Source organism: Stylophora pistillata, chromosome 12, assembly GCF_964205215.1.
Source record: "Stylophora pistillata chromosome 12, jaStyPist1.2, whole genome shotgun sequence".
NCBI lineage: Eukaryota > Metazoa > Cnidaria > Anthozoa > Scleractinia > Pocilloporidae > Stylophora > Stylophora pistillata.
Window position 1 is genome coordinate 21,322,372 of NC_142530.1, and position 26,238 is coordinate 21,348,609.

General features: G+C 38.6%; 2 protein-coding genes and 1 pseudogene across 3 annotated transcripts; 2 read left to right on the plus strand and 1 right to left on the minus strand.

The window, feature by feature from the left end:
- The first annotated feature begins 1,088 nt into the window (after positions 1 to 1,088).
- LOC148719227 (histamine H2 receptor-like) lies at positions 1,089 to 2,262 on the plus strand (annotated as a pseudogene).
- A 3,354-nt stretch (positions 2,263 to 5,616) lies between these two features.
- On the minus strand, positions 5,617 to 10,930 carry LOC148719228 (uncharacterized). Its single transcript, XM_088742043.1, has 4 exons — positions 10,797 to 10,930; positions 9,398 to 9,584; positions 8,231 to 8,343; positions 5,617 to 7,114 (listed from the first exon to the last, which is right to left on the minus strand). Exons 1-4 carry the CDS (start codon positions 10,815 to 10,817, stop codon positions 6,887 to 6,889), a joined length of 549 nt encoding a protein of 182 aa, XP_088598169.1. The 5' UTR covers positions 10,818 to 10,930; the 3' UTR covers positions 5,617 to 6,886.
- Positions 10,931 to 20,723: 9,793 nt separating this feature from the next.
- Positions 20,724 to 25,394, plus strand: LOC148719229 (limbic system-associated membrane protein-like). Of its 2 annotated transcripts, XM_088740724.1 has the most exons (5): positions 20,724 to 20,820; positions 22,997 to 23,332; positions 23,421 to 23,750; positions 24,214 to 24,480; positions 24,843 to 25,394. In XM_088740724.1, exons 1-5 carry the CDS (start codon positions 20,760 to 20,762, stop codon positions 25,187 to 25,189), a joined length of 1,341 nt encoding a protein of 446 aa, XP_088596850.1. In that variant the 5' UTR covers positions 20,724 to 20,759; the 3' UTR covers positions 25,190 to 25,394. The 2 variants fall into 2 exon arrangements, with proteins under 2 accessions (XP_088596850.1, XP_088596851.1); XM_088740725.1 differs by lacking the exon at positions 20,724 to 20,820 and having other exon boundaries at positions 20,954 to 23,332.
- Positions 25,395 to 26,238: the final 844 nt, after the last annotated feature.

Below are 26,238 nucleotides of genomic sequence, written 5' to 3' on the forward strand. Positions count from 1 at the left end.
TAAAAAAAATTCATTTAAAAAAAACGTCATGGCGCCAACAATAGTAAAAAGAGTGAGGCCACTGGGGTTTATTAAAGAATGTTTCCTTACGCGAGAACCTTTTTTTTTTTTATAAAATCAATGTCATCCAAATCCAGGTTTAACATGGTGGTTAAGGTTAATTAAATAGTCGAACATTAAGAATTTTAAAGTTATCAGGGCAGAAATTCACATTGGTTTTCATATTTTATAGCATTTTTGCAACTTTAATAATTTAGCAAGCATAGTTCTCTAAATTTATATCGTCAGTGAGTGTTGAAAATTAAGATTATGAAACCAAATGCGTGGCGAATGAACCGAACGTTTTCCGTCCCCTTAGGATTTATATAAAGGCTGATTTTCATTAACGACGCAAGCACAAGTGCAAGCTTAAACACAAGTACACTAGCTCTCATTTCACCGTGAGAACGGCCTTGACACAAGCGAAAGCATAAGCACAAAGATCAACAACTTTTAAATTGCACCCGAAACTTGGCTTATTTTGCGAAGTTACATTTAATTTTTTTTCTCTCAACTCGAACTCTCTCCACCGGTTGGGATTGAATATCCTGCCCTCAGCTATTAGTATGCATAACATTTCCCATGTCGATGATTTCATATAAATATCGACTTATCTGTTTGATGTTACTACAGTTTTTGATCGCAGAGGTCTAATTTTTAAAAAAATTTCAGATTAATTGGAAATTTCGCCAAGCAGTCAAAACGGTGGTAATGGAAGTACTACTTTCACTAAATACCCTTTTCACACCAAATCTAGAACACATTCTAAGCTGTTGTTCCAAACACGGTTTTTATTTCCTTTAAGTTGCTTAAACTGATGTCTTCTATTTTAAAAATTTAGTACAATGAAAAACTCTAGGCAAATTATAGTTTTTCAGTTTTCCAGTGCTGACTTTTATTCAGTTCAACTTCATTTAACTAAACATACTTTTTTTTCTATAAGATTGCTATAATGAATTGCCTTTGTCAACTATTTGAAATGTTATCCAAAACAGTCTCAGAGTAAAACGTTGATCACTTATGTCTCTCTGTTTTTCCTTTCTTTTAAGTAGCAGTGACGCAAATCCTTCGAAAGAGTTGATCAACTGCTAAAAATAAAACAGTCAGAGGTCTTTTGGTCAAGTTTTCGTAGAGCGAGGTCAACCAGTTTGAATTCGTTTGGTAACGTTCAGACTTTGGTTTGAAAGACCGTGCTAAGCCACAAGAAACAGGATCAAATACGTAAAGAGTCAACGACACCATGAACCCTGCGTATCTTTTCAACAACTTCAGTGAAAACGCAACTTCTCAAGAACCAAACAGCACACGGGGCATGCTAAAGCTACATGAAAATTATCTCCCTCTCGTGCTGTTAGGCGTTTTATCCTGCCTTATAATCGTAACAAATTCTGTACTGATCGCTTTGGTGTGCAGAAACGAGCAACTCCAAACAGTGACAAACTTATGCTTAACTCGTTTAGCGCTTTCTGATCTACTCTCAGGACTTGTCGCCATTCCTTTGATATTTGCCTGCAATCTCATTGTGTCATACGGATTTAGCTTCTGTATTGCAATAGATCTGGCCTCCAGATTTATTGCCATTTCGACAATATTACATCTTCTTGTCGTGACGTTTGAACGATACGTGATGATCATCTACCCCATGAAATACTATAGGATCGTGAGCAAACAACGAATGGGGGTCTTGATGGTATTTGTTTGGATCTTCTCTTTGGCTGTCTCGCTTCTACAACTGATTTGGATCAGCCTCGGGTCGACGCAAACATCCAGTGAACTTTACAGTGATGTGATTTCAGCTACAGTTGCTTTGTGGGGCTTTTTGCTCTTCCCTTATTACTCCTCGCAGCTGCTTATGCACACATTTTCTTGGTGCTGCGTGGGCAACTGCGAAAAATTCGCCGACAGTTGTCTCATATTCGGAATTCGAGGGGAGCCCGGTAAAAACGGGGACAAAAACGCGCCCTGACCATTCTTGGCTCAATGATTTTCGCCTTTATTTTGGGTTGGTTTTCGTACTTCCTTAGCTCGATTTTTCATGACGAGAATATAGTGATACACTTTCAACCAGCCGTTAATATTCTGCTTCTTTTTATGAGATTTGGAACTTCCCTTGTCAATCCTCTGTTGTACACTTTGTTTAAAGGGGATTTTAAAAATGTTTTAAAATTAATCTTTTGAGGTGAACAGAATCATTTTGACAAAATTCCTTTGAGTACCAAATAAAGCCGATAGGGCGACGATATCTGATTAAGAGCAAATACTGTAGACTTAGTAAGAACCTCTTTTACGATAAGAGTTAGGATCTGACAGTCACCCTGCCCTCTTCTTCAAATTTTTATCTATATCATACCACAGAGTAATTCACAAAGGCTGTCTAATCATTGTGAATGTGCATAAGAAGGTCTCAATTGATGTAGGAAAAAAGAATGTAAAAGGGACTTCCAGTTTGAGAGAAAGAGTTGTATAGTAATGGATAATTTTTTTAATAAATGCGAGAGAACAATGGAACTCTATGAAAAATGCTATCCTCCTGTTCATTAAAAGCTCAATTTTCTTTACTCTGATTTGTTATCGTAGTGAGTTGTTTGACAAGATCAAATCGTAATCAAAGGGAAAATCGTACGGAAGGGACGCGTAAGAGTTATTCGAAAACAACATGGTTTAGGATGCTGTTTTGTTAAAAAAAATACATATATATATATATATGTAACTGCAGACAGTACTGTTTCGGCCTTCTGGGCCTCATCAGTACAGTGCTGATGCTAGGATGGGGGAGAACTGATATGGATCTCCAAACGATTCCACACTTGTGGCATCGTTTAAGCCATGCCAGAGTGCTCATACTAGAAGAGCCTAGTGAGCTGTGCATAATGCTAGCGGCGATGACTCATCTCACAGTGCTCAATTTGGACATGAAAGCAGAGCTTTGTATGTCAAAGAGCTATATCTAACTGCAGACAGTAGTATTTCGGTCTTCTGGGCCTCATCAGTGCAATGCTGATGGGGAGAACCGGATGGGGGAGAACCGATATGCATCCCTAAACGATCCCACACTTGTGGTATCGTCTAAGCTATGCCAGAGTGCTCAAACTAGAAGAACCTAAACTATATATATGTATATATATATATAGTTTGACTTGAAAAGTGTGACTTGATTTTCGTAGAACAGTGCTCAATACATAGAAGTAGAGCGAAGTATATGTTGTGGGAGGAAAAAGACAAGGAAACTACAAGTTCATCCCTACAAGCCTGTTTCGTGGTCGCCCACTGAAAATCCCCTGATGAGTGGGCGACCACGAAACAGGCTTGTAGGGATGAACTTGTAGTTTACTTGTCTTTTTCCTCCCACAACATATATATATATATATATGTCTCTGGCATGACTTAGACGATACCACAAAGGTTGGATCGTTTGGGGTGACCATATTGGTTCTCCTCCATCCTAGCATTAGCACTGCACTGATGAGGCCCAGAAGGCCGAAACAGTACTGTCTGCAGTTAGATATAGCTCTTTGGCATACAAAGCTTTGCTTTCATGTCCAAATTGAGCACTCTAACTAGGATGAGTCATTGCTCTGCAATTGCGCATGCCCGCTAGTGTACTCTAGTTTGAGCACTCTGGCATGACTTAGACGATACCACAAAGGTTGGATCGTTTGGGGTGACCATATTGGTTCTCCTCCATCCTAGCATTAGCACTGTCGTCCGGCCGTTGCAGCACTGACCATTGCACTATAGGGTCCGTGGCCGGGGGCGCCTGAAAAACAAAAAAAAAAAAAAAAAAAACTGCACTGATGAGGCCCAGAAGGCCGAAACAGTACTGTCTGCAGTTAGATATAGCTCTTTGGCATACAAAGCTTTGATTTCATGTCCAAATTGAGCACTCTAACTAGGATGAGTCATTGCTCTGCAATTGCGCATGCTCGCTAGTGTACTCTAGTTTGAGCACTCTGGCATGACTTAGACGATACCACAAAGGTTGGATCGTTTGGGGTGACCATATTGGTTCTCCTCCATCCTAGCATTAGCACTGCACTGATGAGGCCCAGAAGGCCGAAACAGTACTGTCTGCAGTTAGTTATATATATATATATATATATATAACTAACTGCAGACAGTACTGTTTCGGCCTTCTGGGCCTCATCAGTGCATATATATATGTCAATAAGCGAAATAGGCAACGTAGGATCCAGGACAGTGCTCGACAATGAAGGAGCGATTACAGTAGCAAATGGATTGTATTAAAATCCATATGTGCGTAACTTGAGTAGTCCATTTGCTACTATATATATATAGTAGCAAATGTAATGGTCAAGAAGCCAACTCCAATGTAGCTTTGTTGGTTTATTAGCTCGACGTTTCGACCGTCTCGGTCTTCCTCAGGAGCATACTAATTACATGAGCAATATTCAAATTTAAAATTCGTGTCAACAGTAAACATGTCATGACGTAACAATATAAGCAGTAGTAGTGCAAAACAAAAGGGACTATCTAACAGAAGCTTACAAGCAACTAACTAGTAGTGATGAAAACGGTAACAAGGTATATAAACATGTGGCCAGCGACCCCACGTCTGACTTCGTCATCAGAGTAAAAGAAACTGTACAAGAGGCCCACTCCAAGGGTATAATCAACACCAATACAGCAGAGTATCTGGTAATGGAAAACGCTCAACCAGGAAATATCTATTTCTTACCTAAAATCCACAAACCGCAACGCCCACCTCCCACTCGACCGATTTGTAACACCATCAAATCTGCCACAACTAACATCTCTAAGTGGATTGATGATCAACTACAACCACTGGTCGAGAAACTGGTCGAGAAAAGTTCAAAGTTCAACTACCCTCCCTTCAAAACTAACAAAAATCTCCAAATTCATTTCTCTCATAAACATAAAAAGCAGAAACCATTGCAATCCACTCGTTCCGGATTCTGGCCCTGTAGGGCTGACATAAGATGCAACTGCTGCAAAACATACGGGCAATTTACAGGGTCAGTTAAAAGCAGCACTACAGGAGAAACGATGACACTGCGACAACACACGTCATGCAAGACTAACAATGTGATATACCGGATAGAATGCAGCAAATGTAACCATCAGTTCGTAGGCGAGACAGGTCACCCAATTCACCACCGTGGCAATCAACACCGTAGCGACATCAAGGGTGGACATAAAAATTTCATTCCACTAATTTATTCATGTTTTTTTCATTCCACTAATTTATTCATGTTTTTCTCGTTGCCATGCACCCACCAATAACGTAGCTCCATTTTCTGCCTTTAAAAGCACACACAACCCACAATTCCCCTATTCGCTCCGACGAAGGGCTAACGCTCGAAACGTCAGCTTTTGTAATCATTACGGTGGCCAATTTACCATTTCAACTTTTGTTGATATATCCAAATTATTTCGTTACTCCCACCGACGCAGCCCCAAACAGTTTCTTTCGAAACTATCAGCCTTTATTCATAAAAACATACCCTCTGTCAGACATTTTAAGAACTGTGGAGTCGACCATCTTACACTTACGGTTATTGAAAAAGTTAGAAGTCAAAATCAAGAAACCAGAAAAGCAAGAGAAAATTATTGGATTTTAAGACTCAATCCTACTATCAATAAGCTTACTACATGAATTATAACTACTTTAACTTATCTATTTTAGTCACCATAACACGTTTCGCTGTTATCTATTCTATTTTTATATTATTACGTCATGACATGTTTACTGTTGACACGAATTTTAAATTTGAATATTGCTCATGTAATTAGTATGCTCCTGAGGAAGACCGAGACGGTCGAAACGTCGAGCTAATAAACCAATAAAGCTACATTAGAGTTGGCCTCTTGACCATTACATTTCTGCTCTTATTTACGTTATTTCAAGAGCCCACGATCGCTTCAGTGATCCTCCAGGCAGCGCGTTTGAGACTGATCAGCTTTGTTTGTGGGACCCCTTACAAGCTTCTACTTATACATATATATATATATATACTTATATAGTTTTCTATTCCAGACTATATTAAGAGTGACTCAATCTAAATCAGTCGAAATCTTCATGTACGAGTCGAGGTTACTTTACTTAAATAAATCATGTCTTTAAATAACCATAGCAGTGACTTATCTGAGTCAGTCATACAAAGAATATAATATAAGAATTCATTGTAAAGCATAGATATAAAAACTCAATCTCCGTCGATAGCATGCACAACATGAATATATTCTTCATCTCAAATACATAGTATTACGTTGCATTTCACTTGTAAGGTGATTGTCAGTTCATATCCCGGCGGGTTCTATTAAATAATTATTCGTTACTGTACAACTGACACTTTCTTTTATCTTAATTTAACTTTTTCATCTCCTTATTTTTTGTTCTTGATATCTGACATATCTCAGCGTAAAGAAGTTATTAACGAACTTCGAAGTGCATAACAAGGTCCAATATAGAAAATCTCTTTGAATTGTATTGCTTTCGTCTCTTATTACCACGATTGCGTCACTCCCTCAACCAATCAAATGCGAAAGTGACACCATTCGTCACATGGTTACTCGCTTTTTTTCACACTCCTCACCTAAAAGAGTTATTTTCTTACGATCAAAGTCGGTGAGTTGTCATTTTCTCCTCGTGATTCAGTCTCATACATTGATTATCCCCGTAACTCTCGATACTCAGTGGAAATGCACTTTTTGACAATTGTTTTGCAGTTATGTTTTACTCACTAAAAATGCTTAACTAGTTTTGTAAAATAAAACTGCCAGGGGTGAGCCAAGTGAATGAACGTAAAGCTACAGACACAAAATTAATCTGCCTATCATTTGGAGAATGTCGTAGTTGAATAATTACTTAAGGACTGATAGAGATCCATGTTCGACAGTCTCTCCAGTTAGAGCTCCAAACGACCCGCCCACCCTTAGCACTTTTGATCGCGCGGCCATTGGCTCTGGAGACTATTACTGTAAGGACATCGGTCACATCGTCCTCCCTTTCATCATCAAAGTAATGGAACCAGTGATCCCTCGTCAAGAATTGATAGTTTTTGTCCGTCAGTTCCGCCGTAGAATTATGTGCTTTCTGCCGATAAAAAGAAAGAGCAAGGTAACTTCATAGGACTACAGTCCATTATATCCCCTAGCCTGTTACATCACTTAGGGTCTAGTATTAAAGCATCAGTAATAAAAGAGCTCGATATAGTCCATAACTAACCAGAGCGCGGGAAAGACATGCTATTTTTGAATGGACCAATCAGAGTGTAAGATTGTTGTCCAAGGTACATCGCACGGACTATTGGAATGCTTAGGTTGTTGAGTGCGCTGTTTCCGAAAAAAAAAATAAAATATGAACAAATGAAAAAAAGAAAAAAACAAAGAACACAACTGCGCCCTTTAAAGTGAACCTAAACCCAAAATTTTTTTTCGCTTAACGAAATAAGCTTATTTTTTGTAGTATTTCTATGCAAAAATGTTTAATTTGCTCTAATCTTTAATTTTCTATGCCCAGTCAAAATAGGCCGCCATCTTGCCCCACGACCGAGTTTAAAGAGGAATGGCTCTAGCGGGTAACGTGACGTCAAATCGAGAAAACGAAAGTCTGCATCTCACACATTTTCACTTGTTTGGAAAGGTTGTCGTAGATATTGTCCGAAATATGCCAACTAGGTGTGTTGTATGAAGAATGTATGAAGCGCGATACCCTCTTGCAAATTTCGCACGTTGCTACATCCTTCTACAACACACTTAGTCGGCATATTTTCGGACAATATCGACTACAACCTTCCCAAACAAGTGGAAATGTGTGAAATGCAGACTTTCGTGTTCTCGATTTGACGTCACATTACCCGCTAGAGCCATTCCTCTTTAAACTCGGTCGTGGGACAAGATGGCGGCCGATTTTCTGTATTTTGACTGGGCACAGAAAATTGAAGATTTGAGCAAATAAAAAAATTTTGCGCAGAAATACTCAAAAAAATAAGCTTATTTCGTTAAGCGAAAAAAAAAATTTGCGTTTAGGTGCACTTTAAACATCTTCCTGTACAAGGGTTGGTTCTGAATTCGCTATTTCTATGGCAATTTTCTCTGCCTACATCCATTTTTTCAAGCATTTTGTTTCATACTTCACGCTGAAAACTACTTAATTTTTACATGAGAGATACTATTCTATCTGTCGTCTTTAATTTCAAGCCGCACTAACCTTTGCGACCAATCGTTCTCCATCAATGGCCAGCATATACTCCGGCCAATCGGCTGGATGAATTGTATAATAGGACAAACCATCAGTGTGTTTTTTGAGGAGGAATTCTGTACCTACAAATATACACAATGATATAAACAGTGAGAGTTAATTCAGAGCAAAAGAGGCGCTTACCCTATTGGCAGAGGAACCGAAACGTCGATTTCAGTCACGTACATTTAGGATTTAGTACAATATCGGTCGACTGAATAGCAATTAAATTTAGCTTTTATCACAAAATCTCGAGAAACTTTTTTTCGGACGTCACTGTGAAATGTGCGAAGCTCTGCGTTGTAAAGAGAATTCATCAAAGCTACCATCCTGACCCTCTCAAGACCCAACCGCGTATTTTTCATACCATCATTGATAGTACCTTCGTTAGAGGGCGAACTATTTGGCGGCAAGCCTCTCCGTCATCCGATTGTGATTGATGGTATATCGAAGGCAAAAAATAAAGTACGGAGAGGGTAAAAGGAAAACACCTTGAGTATTACAGCACTCAGCAAAAGAGGAACATGCTAAGTAAATAACTTTGGTTCCGCTCTCCAGTACCTTGGGGCGTTGCAATTTAAAGCCATAGCACTTGCTCAACATTTGCACATCGATATGATTTTAGCCCACCTATAGGTGGATTCGTGCTGACGTCATTGTTTAAATTTTTGCTCATTTGCCTACGGCTTTGCGTAAAGAAGGAAGCATGTTAGATACAAATTGACTTCAGGCAGCTAAAGAGCTAGAAAACCTTAGTACATGGTGAAATTTTTAGCTCTTTGGGTGTAATACTCAAGGAGAAATAGTCCATCAAAAACTGCAAAATTTCTGGGTGGCAAAAGCTCTAATGAGCTCATACATTCTATGTAAAACTTTGAGTTTTTAAACCCGTGTTGCACAAAAAGTATTCAATGCATCAGGCTCGTATTCATTGGCCGAGTTAATCGTACTTTGGCCTTTCGATATTCCGAACTGATTTATTTTTAGCTCCATCAGAAACTGAATTGCTTATGCTAATAAGGCAAATATTGTAAACAAGGATTCCCCTATTGACAGTCAGTTTTATATCAGCTATTGTAAATGTTTTGGCTTACCGTTAAGAATGATTATCTGCGCCAATTAACAATAAATACTCACCTGTTCCGGGACCTGTAGACATTCCAGTAAAGGACACGTTAAAAGGTCCGTCATCCCCAATCCGCTCAGCTTTGAGGAAACCGGCTGTGCCTTGTCTCCTGAACGCTTTTAATGTGTGGTTTGTTATCTCTACTTTGTATTCCGCATTGCACGTAGAAAATAATAGACAGGGTAAAACTAGCAAAACCTAAAAACGTTGACAAGGAAAAGATAGAGGAAGTCAATAGAATAACATGTGGTTTAAGTGGATTAACCTTATGATAGAGTTAAGGTATTTAAACCGGTGATCCAAGTTTTGTAACCGGAAGGTGGAACCAACCAACCGGTCAATTATAAAGAGAAGAAATATAGATGGAAATGAAAGAATTGATTGCTCTGGTCTGATGGTTCAGCTCCTTAGTTTTTCGAAGGCTAGTGCGAATACATCATGTTGACTATATGAGAAATGATCAATCTATCCTTAACCCGGTGACACACCTGAAGAGTTTATTCACCGATCAATGTCATCGGCGCATAAATCGCAGATATCTAATATACCAGATATCGGCCATTTTATACGTCGATCACAGGGATCAAATCCAGCTTTACGTAAATAAATTAAACCACTTATTTATCACTCAGACTTGCAAGAAAACCCATGAGTATTTATAACAATCCTGTATGGAACTTTCGAAACTTTAACCTTTAACTTTTATACGTAGTTTTTGTACGTATTGATTTCTTTACCCGCCCACGGACGAGCTAAACATGCTGAAGTATTTGAGCTCAATAGACAGCTTTGCAAGGAGCGGGAATATAATCTTGTCCACACTGAGTGTTTCAGGAAATAAGCAAGAAGACACGTTGGGGTGACTGAAACCTATGGTGAGGAAGACTGGGCTCCCTTCAAAATATCTCGGCCTAAAGATGGTGAGAAAGTACACCGTTGCATAAAAAAATGACCAATAAAAAGAGGAGAGAGTAATATACTGTAGATAAGTTTTTGGGTAACAAACGCCTCCTTCGTAGAGTCTAAAGACGACTTTTGGAATGTTTAAGCATTGAATTTTTATAATAATAAAAAAAAAAACTGCAACACTTTGATGGAATCAGGACGTTACAAAAAGGCAGCGCGAGTTAAACTGTACTGACTCCAATTAATAAGTTCTTTCTTTTAATGATTTCAACAAACTTCTTTTGGATCATCCGATATCCACTCAAGGTTAGTGAACGGACGGTTACCTTAGGGTATCAGTTAGTATAAGCTTTCCTCGGGTCGGATAAAGTCTGGACGTTAAATTAAAAAAGAAAAAAAACCATCACGATGAGTAAAAGCTAGAATAGTAAGAGTAAAAGACTTTCATAGAAATGCTTGGCGGCGCACACGAATCAAGAGACCCTTTGAAAAACCTTGACTTACCATTAGCCTTGCGCCGGCCATTTTACAGGAAGATGTACCAAGTTCTGCCTTTAACTGTGTTTGTTTGTTATACGTATAACATTTCGACCTTTTTTATATATACGCTGTAATTTCGAAACTATTTTCGGGGCTATTCCCTTTCCTGTTAGCTTTTAAGATAGATTTTGACGACTAAGCATTACATGAGCCTTTGTCTATTCGACGTAAAGGAACTTTCCATTCAGCGCCCGAGAAACACAATAGTGCTTTAACGCTATGTTTTCCTTGTACGGACAATACATTTATTCATGTACTGATTCGAACCAAAGTACGAACACTTGCATCAGTTACGTCTGCGTGTGTTTTTAAAAGCGCTGATGTATACAAAATAGTGTCTTTTTTAATTGAATTCAAATTGAAAGCTTAAGAATGTTATTTTAAAGTTATTTTACATTCTACTTAAGAAAAGGATTTTTTGTTGAGGTAAACAAAATAAAGGGGCGGATCGAATCTGATCATAAGACATTGGACGTTAATGGGCAAGCTAATTCCAGGTGAAATGGCATTGCTATTATCGTTTTATTCATTTAAGTAAGCAGCAAACCATGAAAAGTGTTTGTATGTAAATCGTGTTTGTATGTAAAAGTGTTTGTATGTAAATCGCTTCTACAGGGTATTTCATATTGTTTTTGACCTTTCATTTATTCATTAAATGTGTATTGTAGATATGCCATTTGTTACTAAGGTTTATTAGGTTTTATTTGGAAAATATTGTAAAACGCTGGAGAGCATCTACCTATGAAATCCTAGCGCTATATAAACATTGAATTATTAATCATTATTATTATTATTATCTATTTGTTTTTGAAATTGAATTAGATTTCTGCAAGTTCTGACTTTGGAACGCACACACCGTGAGTAAAAAACACAAATCGAATGAATTGTGATGAGAGCTCACCTGCATGTGAACGAACCCGCCGCAAAACAATTATTTAAACGGGCGACAGCCAAATGAGAGCTATTTCAGTCATGGTTGAGCTAATTGGACGAGGTTCTCTTTGTGTCTGTGCAAGATCGTCGCTAATCAGATTTTATTATCTTCGGGTGAGTGCCTCTGTCGTTAAGTTATTCATATCCGAGCTAGCATGCCTCAAGAACAATTGGTTGGGTAATAAATCTTGAAACGCCCGTAAGAGAAAATGTAGGAGTGATTTTCACTTTCGAAAGCTTCTCGTTTGATATTTATTAGCTTCTTCCTAACCACTCTAACTGCCTTAGTTTTCAAAAATCTGACGTGTAATCAGATGCTGTCAATTGCGGAAGATTTAAGAACGCAACACTGCTTAGATTCACCTCGCGTCAGCCAAGTTTCAGATAGGAAACAAATTCTTGTCTGCCCATTTCACCGGGATCAATCCTGCACGAGCCGCTGTTTCCTTCTCTAAACCCACATTATTAACACGTGCATTTTGCATTTAGTAAAGTACCCTTACCTAAAATCGACAGTAGTGCTCCAAGCAGCAACGGTGAAAAGAGAAAGCTCATGTTTTGCTGGCCTTGCCGTCTGCTCGAGAGCTTGCCTAAGGACAGCCTCGACTGCTCTCCACAAGGGATCGAGGTAATTTTCACTTTCGAAAGACTCATGATGTAAAGTTAATAAAAGCAAAAGTGAAGTAACAAGGGGGGGGGAGGGGTTAACTGCAAAAAAATGAAGTGGAATGCGGAAGTTGTAGATTAGCTCACAAATACAATTTAACGAATCATATTTGTCTGTGATTTTTAAAAGCAGAGTTCTTTGAGAGTGAGACTTCCACTGAAGCAATTTCATTGCTACTGCGACACTTACGCGGTCTTTTTCAAGGAAGTCTTATACAAACACGGTGATATCGTGGCGTATCATCCCCCTCCCCCCCTTGTCACACTTCTTGATTTGTTTTGTAGTCTTGTTAATGAAGCCACCAGTAAATCGAGAATATATGAGCTTTGCATACAATCAATTAAATATTCAATGAAAGTCAATCACTTTGGTTGCTGGGCAAGCCGATAAATCCGCATTTGGCATGCTGATCCTTTGATATGTCTCCCTGGTTATCATTACATAATTATTTAATAATGAGATGTATCGCAAGTAAACTAAACTGATTTAGCACCTGTCACAAGACGCCAGGTCTGAAAATTGACAATCCTAACAACAGGCTAGTAGGTTGTAGAACATAGAGATAGGAAGAGTTTTAGTTGACGCACAGCATTTCATATGTTTTATAAACAGAACTTTAAATAAGGTTCGAAACTTTGGTGGGAAAGGGTGATACAAATGATCGTCATTATTGTGCTGTTGCTCCGATGCTTACTGCTTGGCAAACACGTGGCAATAATACCTAAGGATTATATGTCTTTTAGAGCGCTTATGTGTGCTATATGATTCAATTGTTCAGTATTCTCCGCGTAAAGGCAGTTAATGAACTTTCGCTTTCTCGCTTCATGACACTGAGTATGTGATGTTACATCTTGCTTTGTAACAAGTCTATCGTGGCTATGCTGGGTGGTCTCTTACGCAGACTTCACCTTAGCGTTGGACGACTTTCTTGTTTAAAACTTAACGTAACATTTGTGGCCTCTGCAGTTTCAACAAACAGTTTAGTTTTCGTTAAGAGGTCAAATCTGGACCTTGTGTGCGATGTACACTCACTACTATGTCGTGTGTTTGTAAAGCAATAGTGGAGTTGGTATCACAAGTGTAGATTCCACTTTGTGCAAGGGTTACATGTTTGAGCTCTAATGGATAGCTGAGTCGTTTGACTTTATTTGCCAATGGCACACCATTTACTTTGTGGTGCAAGGCTACAGGTTTAGTCACTATTTTTCCATTAAAAAGCCAATATATTTCCGTAGGGAAAGCTTCTGAAAAAATTACAGGCAGTAGAGAGTCGTTGTACTTCCTTTGTCGAGGGTGATGTTTGTCTGCGTGGAAGTGACATTAAGCACTGTTTGAAGAATAAAGGAACCTTTAATGGGTTGACTTGTGTACACTTTCAAATACCGAGGGAGGTTGATCTGAGATGGGAAACTCACAGTTTACGTATCGAGGCTGCCTTCGACACCATATTTAGAATGGTATTGATTTAGGAAAGATACCCTTACGGGCGAGACACCAATTTTTACATCACGCTTTCAGCGTGGTTTCTACGTTGTTGAAAATTCAGCCTAAATCATTCACGTTACTTATTGCAATCCATATGGGGTAAATTGGGATAGACGCGAAATGGGCTCCCATCGTTCTATTATAACATAACCAAAGTAAAGCGCGCGCTCTGATTGGTCAATTTAGCGTCCCCCATTTACCCATGGGTGTACGCTGCTGACGTGAGCAAATGCAAAGACTATTTTTCCGCGCGCGCTTGTTTTTTCTGGTCACGTAAGATTTGTTAAATAAAAGGGAACTCTTTAACTACAATGTATCAATGTTATGTTATAAAACAAATGGTAAACACCACAGCGTACACTATTGAGTTATGGATGCACTTGGGAGGTTTGCTAAGCACTCAAGAAGCTAGAGTCGCTCTCGGCTATCGCCTCGAGCGACTCTTACGCTTCTTCCGTGCTTAGCAACCTCCCGCGTACATCCATAACTCAATAGTGTACGCTGTGGTGTTTAACATTTGTTAATTCTCCTAGATGAACGGTGGAGAACGAGGTAAGGAGAGATGAAGAGATGGAAAGAAGGAGACTTTTCAGGGAGTGAAGAGCGCCGGTGTGTTTGTGATGTGTTGCACGTCATGAAGACAGGATGCAATTCTCCTTCCTTCTTTAAATGAACGCATACATCAGAATAAGCTGGAGCACTTTTTAACTTATAAGAAAATTAAAATATTGATAAAACTCACCTTCTTCCAGAAGTGAAAGCTCTATATTTTCCTTTGCCTCAAATATCTTTGCCCCGTGAAAGTTGTAGACTTTGCAGGTGTAAGTACCCAGGTCATTGTCTGAAACATTTTTGATGTTTAGAGAAATATTCCTCTTCTTTTAGCTCTCTGATAGTGTGGCTCAGGGATTATTACGCTATTACTGCTTTTTATTCCTTTTCCGTTGAATTCCCAGGAGAATAGGGTCTTACGCTGGTTTACCTTCGTGGCAGGGCATAACAAGGTTACAGCGGAACCTTTTCGGGCAACAACAGCCTTATCAACCCCCAAGATCTTAGACCTTAGAGCAGCAATACCTGATATAAAAAAAAAGGTAAAAACAACAATACGAAATTAAGAGTTTTATTGACAGAAGAGCGTTTCGCTGTTGCTTCCTGAGATCAGTAGACTTGATAATGGTGAACAGCTTCAAAAGAAGACGGGACATAAATTTGTTGTATCTATACATTGCTTCCGTATTTATACATTGCAGTCTGTGGCTTTGAAAAAAACCTCCAGTAGTATTGAAGTCAGCCACTGCGGTACCAATCAGTTATTTGTCAGCAGTGTGGCTAACAGATTTTTATCCTGTTGTTGCTTTTTTGAATTCAAGGCATCAAGGTTACTTGGAACCTTTTCGTGCTATCATAGCGCTGTTGACCGCCGAAAATCCGGGCTTTAGAGCAGTAACACTCAATTCGAAAAAATTAACCAAGAGGAATGATAGCAATGGGTGAATACTCGCTTGCCGAGAAAGCCTTGATAATAACGCATAACTTTGAAGGAGAACAGAGGTAGCTATGTTTTTCGCCCCCACAGCATACCGCGCAATCATTAGCATTTATCCCGGGCGCCTTGCGAACAGCCGTTAAGGAAAAACTCACGGAATTACAGGGACTGCGGTTCCATCGCTCTCTTTGGCGTGGAGAAGACATCAGGGAAAAGGTAAAAACTCTCCTCAGTATTTATGAGAGTCCGTGGTATCGTGACGCATCCAATTTACCTTTTTCTTCGATGATCTTGAATCAAAAGAACTCAGGGAAGCATCCAATTTTTTTCGTCAGTTGTGGTGAAAATTTGTTTTCCTCTTATAATCGTCTTTAAGGTTCATTAAGCTTGTAAGGCTACAAAAGTGAGTTGGTAAGACACTGATTAAGTGATGGCAGTGATCACTAACCTCTTCAAACATTCAAACAAAGGCGTTTGAATGTTGACTAGAAACGGGCAGCGCCAAAAAGCGATTGTAAATCAAAGGTTTTTGGTGACAAATTTCTAATTAACTGCCGTAGACTGCTACAGTCGCCCCATCTTCCCCAGATCACTCATGCTGAGTCATGGGAATTATAATTAAAAATGAGAAGGCATTAAAGTGCATCTTGTTTCACTCGTGTTTCGTTCTCTTGAAATTCCATTAGGGTCCACCTGCCAGTCTCATATCCTTTATTAGTTCGACTGGAGTTCAGTTAAATGTCTCCACGTGGTTTTGAAGTACTCTGATAGTAAAGGTCAACTGAATTTAATTTTCACTTTTCAAAACATCCTGTTCGCATGCAGTGAAACGTCTTTTGTTAGTTCTAAGTCACAGCTTGAGTGGAAAACAAGATCTTTTTGTAGGTAAAAGGAGATCATGATTAATTATCAAGCATGGATGGAATCTTGTTAAGTATTGTGCTGGAAAAATGACTGCTTAAAATTTTTGTCAAGGATATCTTGAGGACCTTGAGCTCTTCAGTTTTTTCCCTTATTAAACATTTTATTTTTAAAAACCTACTACTGATTTGAATTTGTGATACAGACTTCTTCAAATATTTCATGACATTTTTACAAACCTGACTCATTTTTTTTGTATTGGAAATATCGTGTTTGTTTTATTTCCTTCCATCTAACTGGTCTTTGAAATTAAACTCAATTCATCATCCACGTAACTTCCTTTTGAGAGGAACAAGTGACAGTTGACTCATTGTCAAAAGCGAATGTGGTTTGGAAGTATTCCATGTGAGCGTGGGTGTTTCCATTTGATGATAGTTTGAGGTCGTGTAATTATACTATCACCTTTAAACTGTCTTATCGTTAGGAATAGATCGCTTGGAAACTTTCCCTCTTTCGACATCCATAACGTGTTGCAAATGATTTGGTTCTATGTAACCACCCGTAACAAGTCTGAGTATGAAACTCCATTCCGTAATTGACCTTGAATTTCCAAACTGTCTCGCTATCCGTAGGTATCGAAGAACTCATTTCTTAATTCGATTAACAACTCGCGTGATCATGTAACAAAGAAAAAGTTTGGCCTCCTAGGTGTCTGTCTTAGGGCACGAAATCACACAGGCGATTTATATCTGATCACAGATTTACCGTGGCGGTATCAGCGCTTTAGAACAGACTACAGTCTGAAATTTTTAGGGCAAATAACGGGCACATTTTTAAGTTAGCGTTAAAAATGCATCTACAGGGTATTTCGTATTGCTTTCGACCTGTTATATTTTCAATGACTGAAAAGTAGGAATATTTGGAGATATGCTGTTTTGTAACTAAAGTTTATAAGATTTTATTTGGAAAATATTTTAAAACGCTGGGAAGCATCTACCTATGAAATCCTAGCGCTATATAAGTATTGAATTATTATTATCATCATTATTATTATTATTATAATTATTATTATTATTATTATTATTATTATTATCTATTTGCTTTTAAATTTAATTAGATTTCTGCAAGTTCTGATTTTGGAACACACACACCCTAAGCAAAAAATACAAATCGAATGAGTTGTGAAGAGAACTCACCGGACCCGCCGCAAAACAATTATTTAAACGGGCGGCAGCCAAATGAGGGCTATTTCAGCTAGGTTTGAACCAAGTGGAAGAGGTACTCTTCTTTGTGTCTATACCAGATCGTCGTTAATCAGATTTCATTATCTTCGGGTGAATGTCCCTCGTTATGTTATTCCTATGATATCCAAGCTCGCCTGACTCAAGGACAACTGGCGGAGAATAAATCTTGATACGCCCGTAAAGCAAAACAGTGTGCGAATGACTTTCACTTTCAAAAGTTACTTGCTTGATATTTATCAGCTTCTTCCTGACCACTTTAACTGTGTTAGTTTTCAAATATTGGACGTGCAAACAAAAAGGATCGAGATTAATTCTAAACAGAACGGACGTTGTTAATTGCAGGAGAGTCAAAAACGCAACACTGCTTAGATTCACCTCGCGTCAGCCAAGTTTCAGATAGGAAACAAATTCTTTTCTGCCTATCTCACCGGGATCAATCCAGTACTAGACTTGCCGCTGTTTCCTTCTTTAGACCCATATTATTAACACATGCATTTTGCATTTAGGAAAGTACCCTTACTTAAAATCTACAACAGTGCTCCAAGCAGCAACGGTGAAAAGAAAAAGCTCATGTTTTGCTGGCTTTCGAGGGCTTGCCTAAAGGACAACCTCAACTGCTCTCCACACGAGATCAAATTAATTTCACTTTGGAAAGATTGACGTTAATAAAAGCAAAAGTGAAGTAACAGGGGGGAGGGGTTGATTGGAAAAAGTAAAGTGGAAAGCTGAAGTCGTAGATTAACCAACAAGCACAATTTAATGAATCATATTTGCTTGTGATTTTTAAGCAGGGTTCTTTGAGAGTGATGGAAGCCTGATACAGACATTGTGATATCGTGGCGGATCATCCCCCTCCCCTACTCCCCATTTTCACACTACTTGATTTATTTGTCAATAAAGCCACCAGTAATTCGAGAATATGTGGGCCCTACTTACAATAAAACCTTCAATGAACGTCAGTCACTTTGGTTGCGGGAGCAAGCCGATAAATCTGCATTTGGCATGCGGATTCCTTGATAAGTCTCCTAGTTATCATAACTCAGTTATTCAATAATGAGATGTATCGCAAGTAAACTAAACTGATTTAACACCTGTCACAAAACGCTAGGTTTGAAAATGGATAATCCTAATAACGGTCATTAGTTTGTGGAACAGAGAGATAGGAGAAAATTTAGTTGACACAAAATTTTTTACAGCACGCGTAATGGTTTAAACAAAGCTTTGAATAAGGTTTGAAACTTAAGTGGGAAAGAGTGATACAAACAATCGTCATTATTGTGCTGTAGTTCCGATGCTTACTGTTTGGTAAACGTGTGGCAATAATACCTAAGGATTATGTGTCGTTTAGAGCGCTTATGTGTGCCATATGATTCAATCAGTGTTCAGTATTCTCCACGTATACGCAGTTAATGAACCTTTGTTTTCTCGTATCATGACACTAAATATGTGATGTAACATTTAATAGTGAAAAACAAAAAGAAAAAAAATAATAATGAAAAAAACTGACCCATGACATTTCAGTTTCGCTCGTTTAATTCTGTTGCATCAAGATTATTTGGAAAGTTATTAAATTTCTCAGCGTGTGTATTCCACCTCGCCAACTCTTTAATGAAAACTAGCTCGTCGTTGTAATTGTCTTGGTCTTGAAACATGGTTAATCTAAACTTGAAGCGTAGATCAAACGCATCGATGATTAAGTGCGAAATCCTCGTGCTTACGGTAGACGCACTCGTAGCGAAGTCAGTTCCAGAGTTCGACGCCTTCAGTGAAAAGAAAATGTATGTATAGAATGTTTATGTCGTAGAAAAGGTTCGGGTTAGTCATCGTGACAAAAATCTTGAAAATTAAGTTTGATTAATCGTTTCTCTCACTCAGTAGTGACTTCCAGCGTGGATTACCACGTTTCGACTCGTGCTGCATATTCCTGTGTAGAGTTTTTAGTAAGCGCCCAACCCCTTTACGTCAGTAACCTGACGTAGACAGGAAACAAGTTTGCGTGAGGGATTTTCGATTCGTAACCTATATCAATCTAAGACACTTAGGACCTTAAGGCAGCTTCGGTCTTCTCTAATACGGTAAGAATATTTCATGGCAAAAAAGTGTATATTCCTTTGCTTTGTGCAGTTTCGAACCGGGGTTACGCAGGCATAGATGTATACACATGGAGAAGATGTCAAACGGATGTATTTCATCCAGGAAGAAAATAAGGTCAGAAGAACAGGAATAAGGTTCCTCTTTAAGCAACAAATTTCGAATCTCGCTTTTTCAATATCCATCTATAGATAAGTACAGAAAGGTTAAGGATTAAAGAAATTCGAAATAGTAAACTTAGTTATCTAACATCCAATACAACCCTTTGGAGAAGAAGGGATCTTGTAACACGGTCGAGAGGCGTGGGAAAGAACTGTTTAAGTCAGAGCCTTAAGTGGCGCAAACTCACGCGCAAGCTAAAGTAATTGAAAAAGGGGATGACATTGTTTCAGTTTCAACGAATATTTCGTGTCAAACTTTCAAAATACAATTTAAGAAAGCGTTTGACTGTTTACATATTTTTGATGATGGGTTATCTTGGAAACAAAGAAGTTCTGCGTAATTGCACGTGTTAGCCTTAGAGATATGAACCTCCTGTAAAAAGAGAACTTTGACGCCAGAGGTTTGATCTTTATCTTCCCTTTAAATTCGTTTCTAAGAATTTTACAGAAATATTTGCCCCTCTGTGATAAATTGTTAAACTTGCCTACATATTTTCGTTTTTTGCGATGTGTAAAGAGTTTTCCTTTAGGAAAAGTCTGATTGACTTAAAAAAAAAATGACTCGGATGAGATGAATTATTTTGTCGAAGTCTACATACGACTATTAGTGTGTTTGAAATCTTTGTAGTTAATCTACTCATTCGGTACATTTAAGTTTGATTTTTATAAGACAAGAAGGAATTCCAGTCTTGGAAGTTCATATTCTGTAATGCGTGGAGAAAAGTGAAACACAAGGTGGTTGCGATCTCATTGTTAAACAAAAATATCGTTTCAGAGTCGTTACAGAATCGTTGCAGAAAGTGTCAGGAGTTTCAGACAATAAATTTGATATAGTGCCAGCCAAGTTTAGGAATTTCCAATTATTGTCAAAAAATATCTATTGTTAACCACATTCTCAGCTGTAGATGAGTGCGTAACTTTTGCTTTCGTAAATTGCAAATAAAAAGAATTCAGATGAATATTCTCTTTACTGCACTTGTTTGGGGGAATGCCAAAATGACCTTCCGAGGAGCTCTTTTTATCGCTTGTATTTTAGGACATTACTACTTAATCTCAGGTGAGATTAAACTATTTTTGTTTTGAAAAGGAGTCAAATTACCCGAGAAAAACGTTCACCTGTAAACTCAATTAGTTCACACGTGGGCTGCTCTTGACATGCCCGAGCATGTCCGGATTTATCCTATGAAACAGGGTGATCGTTTAAAATTGGCTCTGTAAAGTAGGCTTTCGTGCTTTAAATAACTTTAATTGATTTTTCCCCAAAATAATTCTTCTGCGGGATCTCCCTGGACTCGGGATAAAGTTTTGTTTTACATCATACCCAAGATCGTAGAAAAGTATGATCGTTCGTCTCACGATGTATTCGCTCCTTTAGTCTTCTGATGGTGATGAGGTCGTTATCTTGAGAAAAACGTTGAGCACCTGATTTTTATAAACTCTATTCAGCCTTCCTTTGAAATAAACCCTCCACCCCTTTCGCTAATCGAAAAAGAATGAAAATCCATAATGTTATAGTGAGAGTGCTGCGAAAATGGTTATATTCTCGTATTATCACACATTTAATCTCTTTCTCATGGAGGAAATGTATACGTTATACGGCGCTTTGTGATTCTGATTGTGACCCTGAATGGGCCCTGGTTAGTCCCCACTCCAGCCACCCTCTTTAGTAAGCCCCCGACTGGAGTACCTAGAAATTAGCCTTGAACATTAGAGCGGTTATGAAATGATTTTACCTCATCATGAAGAGCAACCGCAGCTTTTTTTCTTACGTAACATCTGATCTTCGCACAGCCAGCTCTCTATCCGTTTCGTTTCAATCAATTTCATCTTTGCAGCCCTCTTGCACGCAATTAAAAACTTCCTAGCAATGTTAATCCACATTTAGATGTAATTTCCGAAATAGTGACTCATTTTCATTTAAATGTGACTTGTGCGATTCGGGCTATGTTGGTTTCACACACCGCCATCTGCATCGTGTTCAAGAACACAAAAACTCTTAGTACTCCTCTTCAATTGGCAAGCATTTTTGTGATAAGCAATCTTTGGTTCCAAAGAGTTTTAAAATTGATTTTAGCGTTCTAAAAAAGTGCGTGAACAAATTTGACTCTCTAATCTGCGAAATATTTTTATTAAAGAACTGCCGGAGACCAGCACTCCATGTACAATGTTATTCAGTTTGTGCAAAGGTTTTTGATTAGCTTTAAATTATTTTTTTCTCTTTGTATGTTCTTATTGTCCGTTTACACCTGTAAAACTTTGTTATACTTATTACACGCATATACATGTACTGTTTCATTCTCACCGATCGCTTAAAAATGACTGTAGTATGGTCAAAACATACGAGTTCGAATCCTGTCCGCAGTTGTGTTGTGCTCATGCACCAAACGCTTCCTCAGTGTTCGTGTCTCTCCGCTCAGGAGAGTTTCTTTCAGATAACGTTAGCGTAAAAAAGGTAGACGGAGCTACCTTCAATGGACTGGCGTCCCATCTACTGGGAGCCTGGCTCCTTTATTCTGCGACGGAAACCTGGATTTGCTCCTGTCGTTCGAGACAATGGGCCACAAAGCCTCTTAGACCTGACTATTAGGTCATATTTATGCATAAGACCCCCTTTCAACAGAAACGGGAGACAATTATGTCACTGCGCCTTTTAATAATACGCAAACTATGAGGGATAGGTCAGGTTTCGAGCTCAACTTGCTATTTCATTTTATGTTCCCATCAATCTCTATTGTAATGGAATTCATCAGGCGGAAATAAAGGAAAAATTCGCAATTCACCGGTCACAACGCATATTTGTTTTCTAGACTGGACTTGAAATTTAATGACGACAGTTTTAGACGTATTTTCAGAATGATTAATTCGTACCACAGTGACAGACTAACTTCCATGAGATTTCTTTTGAGCCATAGATTGGGAAAGGAATGCATAAGTGTTTGTTCTGCCTTCATTTGAAGCTATGTGCAATTCATAAGTCTGTCTCAGAAAGCGACTTCGAAACGCTGACAAATAACTAATTGGTACCACAATGGCTCACTTCAATACTACTAGAAGTTTTCTTTAAAGTCTCAGAGTGGGGAAGCAATGTATAAATACAACAAATTTATGTCCCGCCTTCCTTTGAAGTTCCATGCCATTATCAAGTCAACTGATCTCGGAAAGCGACAGCGAAACGCTCAAGTCAATAAAACTCTTAATTTGTATTGTTGCTTTTACCATTTTTTTAATATCAGGTGTTGCTGCTCTAGGGCCTAAGATCTCGGGGGTCGATAAGGCTGTTGTTGCTAGAAAAGGTTCCACTGTAACCTTTTCATGCCTTGCCACGAGGGTAAACCGGCGTAAGACCGTATTCTCCTGGGAATTCAACGGACAAGAACTAAAAAGCAGTAATAGAGTAATAATCGCTAAGCCACACTATTGGACGGCTGAAAGAAAAGGAAACTTTTCTCTAAACATCAAGAATGTTTCAGATAATGATGTAGGTACTTACACCTGCAAAGTCTACAACTTACACGGGGCAAAGATGCTTGAGGCAAAGGAGAATATAGAGCTGTCACTTCAGGAAGAAAGTGAGTTTCAATTGCATCTTTTTTCGTTCTTGTAGCAATAACTGCTGATAGTATAATAGTCTTAGCCTGTGGCCTTTTCTGTATACAGGTGTCTCTGTAATCCTCCCAGTCATTAAGGCACGTCATCCCTACGTAGTGACCAGCGAGGGTTCCAATGTTACTTTGACGTGCGTTGGTCGAAGGGTGAAAGCTCTCGATACCTTAATTACGTGGAAGTTTGAAGGCCAGGAGATAGAAAAAAGCTCAAACAAGAGAGCCGTTGTCAAATTCCTCCCAAAGAGACGAGGGAGTTTTTCATTACATATAACAAATGTTTCGAAGGAAGATGTCGGTAACTACTCATGCGTTGCATCTACAGCCGACTTTGGAAAGTGGATCGTCAAAGAAAGTTTTATTCATTTGTATCTATTTGAGACCGGTGAGTAACTTTTTAACACAATGGTTTTCGTGCCTTCATCTTGACCTTCAAAAGAGAGTCTTGCAATCAAGTCACGTAAAACAAAAGCCCAGTCAGAACGAAGGGAATATCAACAGGAGCTAATGTGAATTCCAAGTACGAAGGGAAATCTTCCAGAAGCGTGCGAAAAAGGAATTGAGGCAAAGCTTCGTTGGTTTTTAGTTTGCATCTAGTTTTTGGAGAGGATGGAGGGGGTGAAAGAAGTGTTGGACCAAATTCGATCTAATCATATTTACTAGGAAAAAACTGTTCTAATTGTAGTATTATTGCGGTTTTAGCCCTGATATGCATTCGCATATTTGTGTATTACCATGATAAATGTTGACATCTATCTCTCTCAATCCCGATTCTGTTTCTCAAAAATGCACCATTAATGTAAAATTTAATGTTCTGGAAACTTTTTTTCATTAATTATCAACTCTAGTGTCGTGGCCCAGAGGAACTTATGGTTTGCCAATGCCAAATAGTGGCTGCCCAACTACGAGTGAGTTCTCATGGTCAGAGGGTTATCATAGGCAAGACACAGAGGAAACAGGCCCACGAAGCAGTTGGTCCAGTCCACTTCACTTGAAAGGAGATAAGACTCCTACCCAGATTACTCAGCATTTCTGTGTAAAGACAAATATAGTTGGGGGAAGACTTTGGCCATCCGGGCAATATTGTATATACAGAAAGGGAACGTGCCCAAATGGTAAGGTGTAGAGGTTGTGATTTTAAGTTTTTCACCCTAGTGAGCGACCGTATGTGCGCTTACCCTCCTCCTTTGTAGTCCATGAACCTTGTGCTGTTTTGCGCGAAAAGGTTGCTGGTTCTCATTCTTTTTCTCTTGGTGTTTTTCTTTGTGTTATGTGGTCTCACTCCTCCGAAAATTGTGTATTTCGATCGGTTTCCAGCCTGGAAAAGGGTCTTTAAGAACTTGGTTCTGATGTCAACTGTGATGATGATGGGATTGAATCCCGGACCAAAAAAGGCATATGAATACTAAGATGAGACAATCAAAATACATACAACCGAGTGAATGGTTTCAAGGTAGTATTATCTTGTTTACGACAGGGTTTCATGAAGGAGAGATCAAATGGGACGACGAGGACACGAAAAACGACAACATGGCTGATGGCGTTTTACCTGACGGTGAATACAGCAAGGACACTATTTTGCGTTTCTGCTGTCGATCAGATGGGTCAGCGGAAAACCCTATCGAACTGCCCATTCGCGAGCCTTTTTTCCTCTTAAAGCACTCAAACCGTTGCGAGGCAGTTTTGGGCATGCGTGTTACAGAAGAGTGGTTATTCTGGGACTGTGAAGACCGAGAAAACAAAAATTCATACCATGGAGAGATACCAGCGTCTTTTATTACGAAGGACGTCAAACTACATTACTGTTACTACGAAAAACAATGATAAACAGTATGCGTTGCTTTTTTTAATGAAATCTTTGCCTAAAGGCTCAGCCTACTTTATTGAGTTTTTATTGCTATATTTTTTTTGCACCTTCATACACTCACACATTTAAGTAACAAAAGCCTCGTTAATTGACCCGAGTTTCCTTTTTTCCCGCGCTTGGCCTCATCAGATGAATCTAGAATAAATCTCCAGCTAGTTTCGACTATCGTGTTTAGACTCTTTCTTTTTTTACCCAATGTAGAATGGCAATTAATGTGGAGGGCTAAACTTGCACTGTCAGCACAATTTTCCTTTCACCAATCGATGTGTCGAAAATAGCACAGATGGCACAAATTGCGTCTGTTATTAATGGTGGTGCCTCAGTAATGGACTGGACTTCCACAGATGTATACTTAGTTTTGTGAGACGTAAATTGAAAAATTTCCTTTAATGCAATACTAAACACGCAAATCAATTTTTTTAATTATCATAATTAACGTAAAAATGTTCCTTTGACCCGAAGATAGCAGATGCTAATCGAGGCGAGTCAATTTTATACATAACTAAATTAAATTTAACTTAATTAAATTGTACTGGAAATAATACATTAAAAAACATTAAAGGATACCAAAGTAAAGGAAAATGAAACACATTCATTGTAAAAACAGTAATTAAAGACTCTGAGTTTCTCAATTTAGTCAGCACACTCACCCTTTTTTCAATTGATGTGTCGCAAATAGCACAGATGGCACAAATTGAGTAATTGTCGATGGTAGTGCCTCATAATGAAGTGAAATACTCGCTCCAGGCCCCGGTTGTTCAAAGGTTGGATAACGCTTTCTACTGGATAAATCGCAATCTGGTGGATAGCGGATTTACACCAAGATTTGTGGGAGGCAACTTGAAAAACATTTCTTATAAGCAATATTAAATTTATGTAAATATTAAACACTTAATTTCATTAATTTTTTATCATATTTAACATAAAAGATATTTCTTTGACTTGCAGATAGCAGATGTTTATCAGGGCGGGTCAATTTTATAGATAACTAAATTAAATTAATATA

Coding starts and splice junctions, on each gene's coding strand:
- LOC148719229 (XM_088740725.1), top strand. CDS start 22,894: ATGCCATTATCAAGTCAACTGATCTCGGAAAGCGACAGCGAAACGCTC. Junction 23,333..23,420: donor GCTGTCACTTCAGGAAGAAA/GTGAGTTTCAAT, acceptor TTCTGTATACAG/GTGTCTCTGTAATCCTCCCA. Junction 24,481..24,842: donor AAAGGGAACGTGCCCAAATG/GTAAGGTGTAGA, acceptor TGTTTACGACAG/GGTTTCATGAAGGAGAGATC.
- LOC148719228 (XM_088742043.1), bottom strand. CDS start 10,817: ATGGCCGGCGCAAGGCTAATG. Junction 8,344..9,397: donor GTCTACAGGTCCCGGAACAG/GTGAGTATTTAT, acceptor GTATATTTGTAG/GTACAGAATTCCTCCTCAAA. Junction 7,115..8,230: donor GAGAACGATTGGTCGCAAAG/GTTAGTGCGGCT, acceptor TTTTATCGGCAG/AAAGCACATAATTCTACGGC.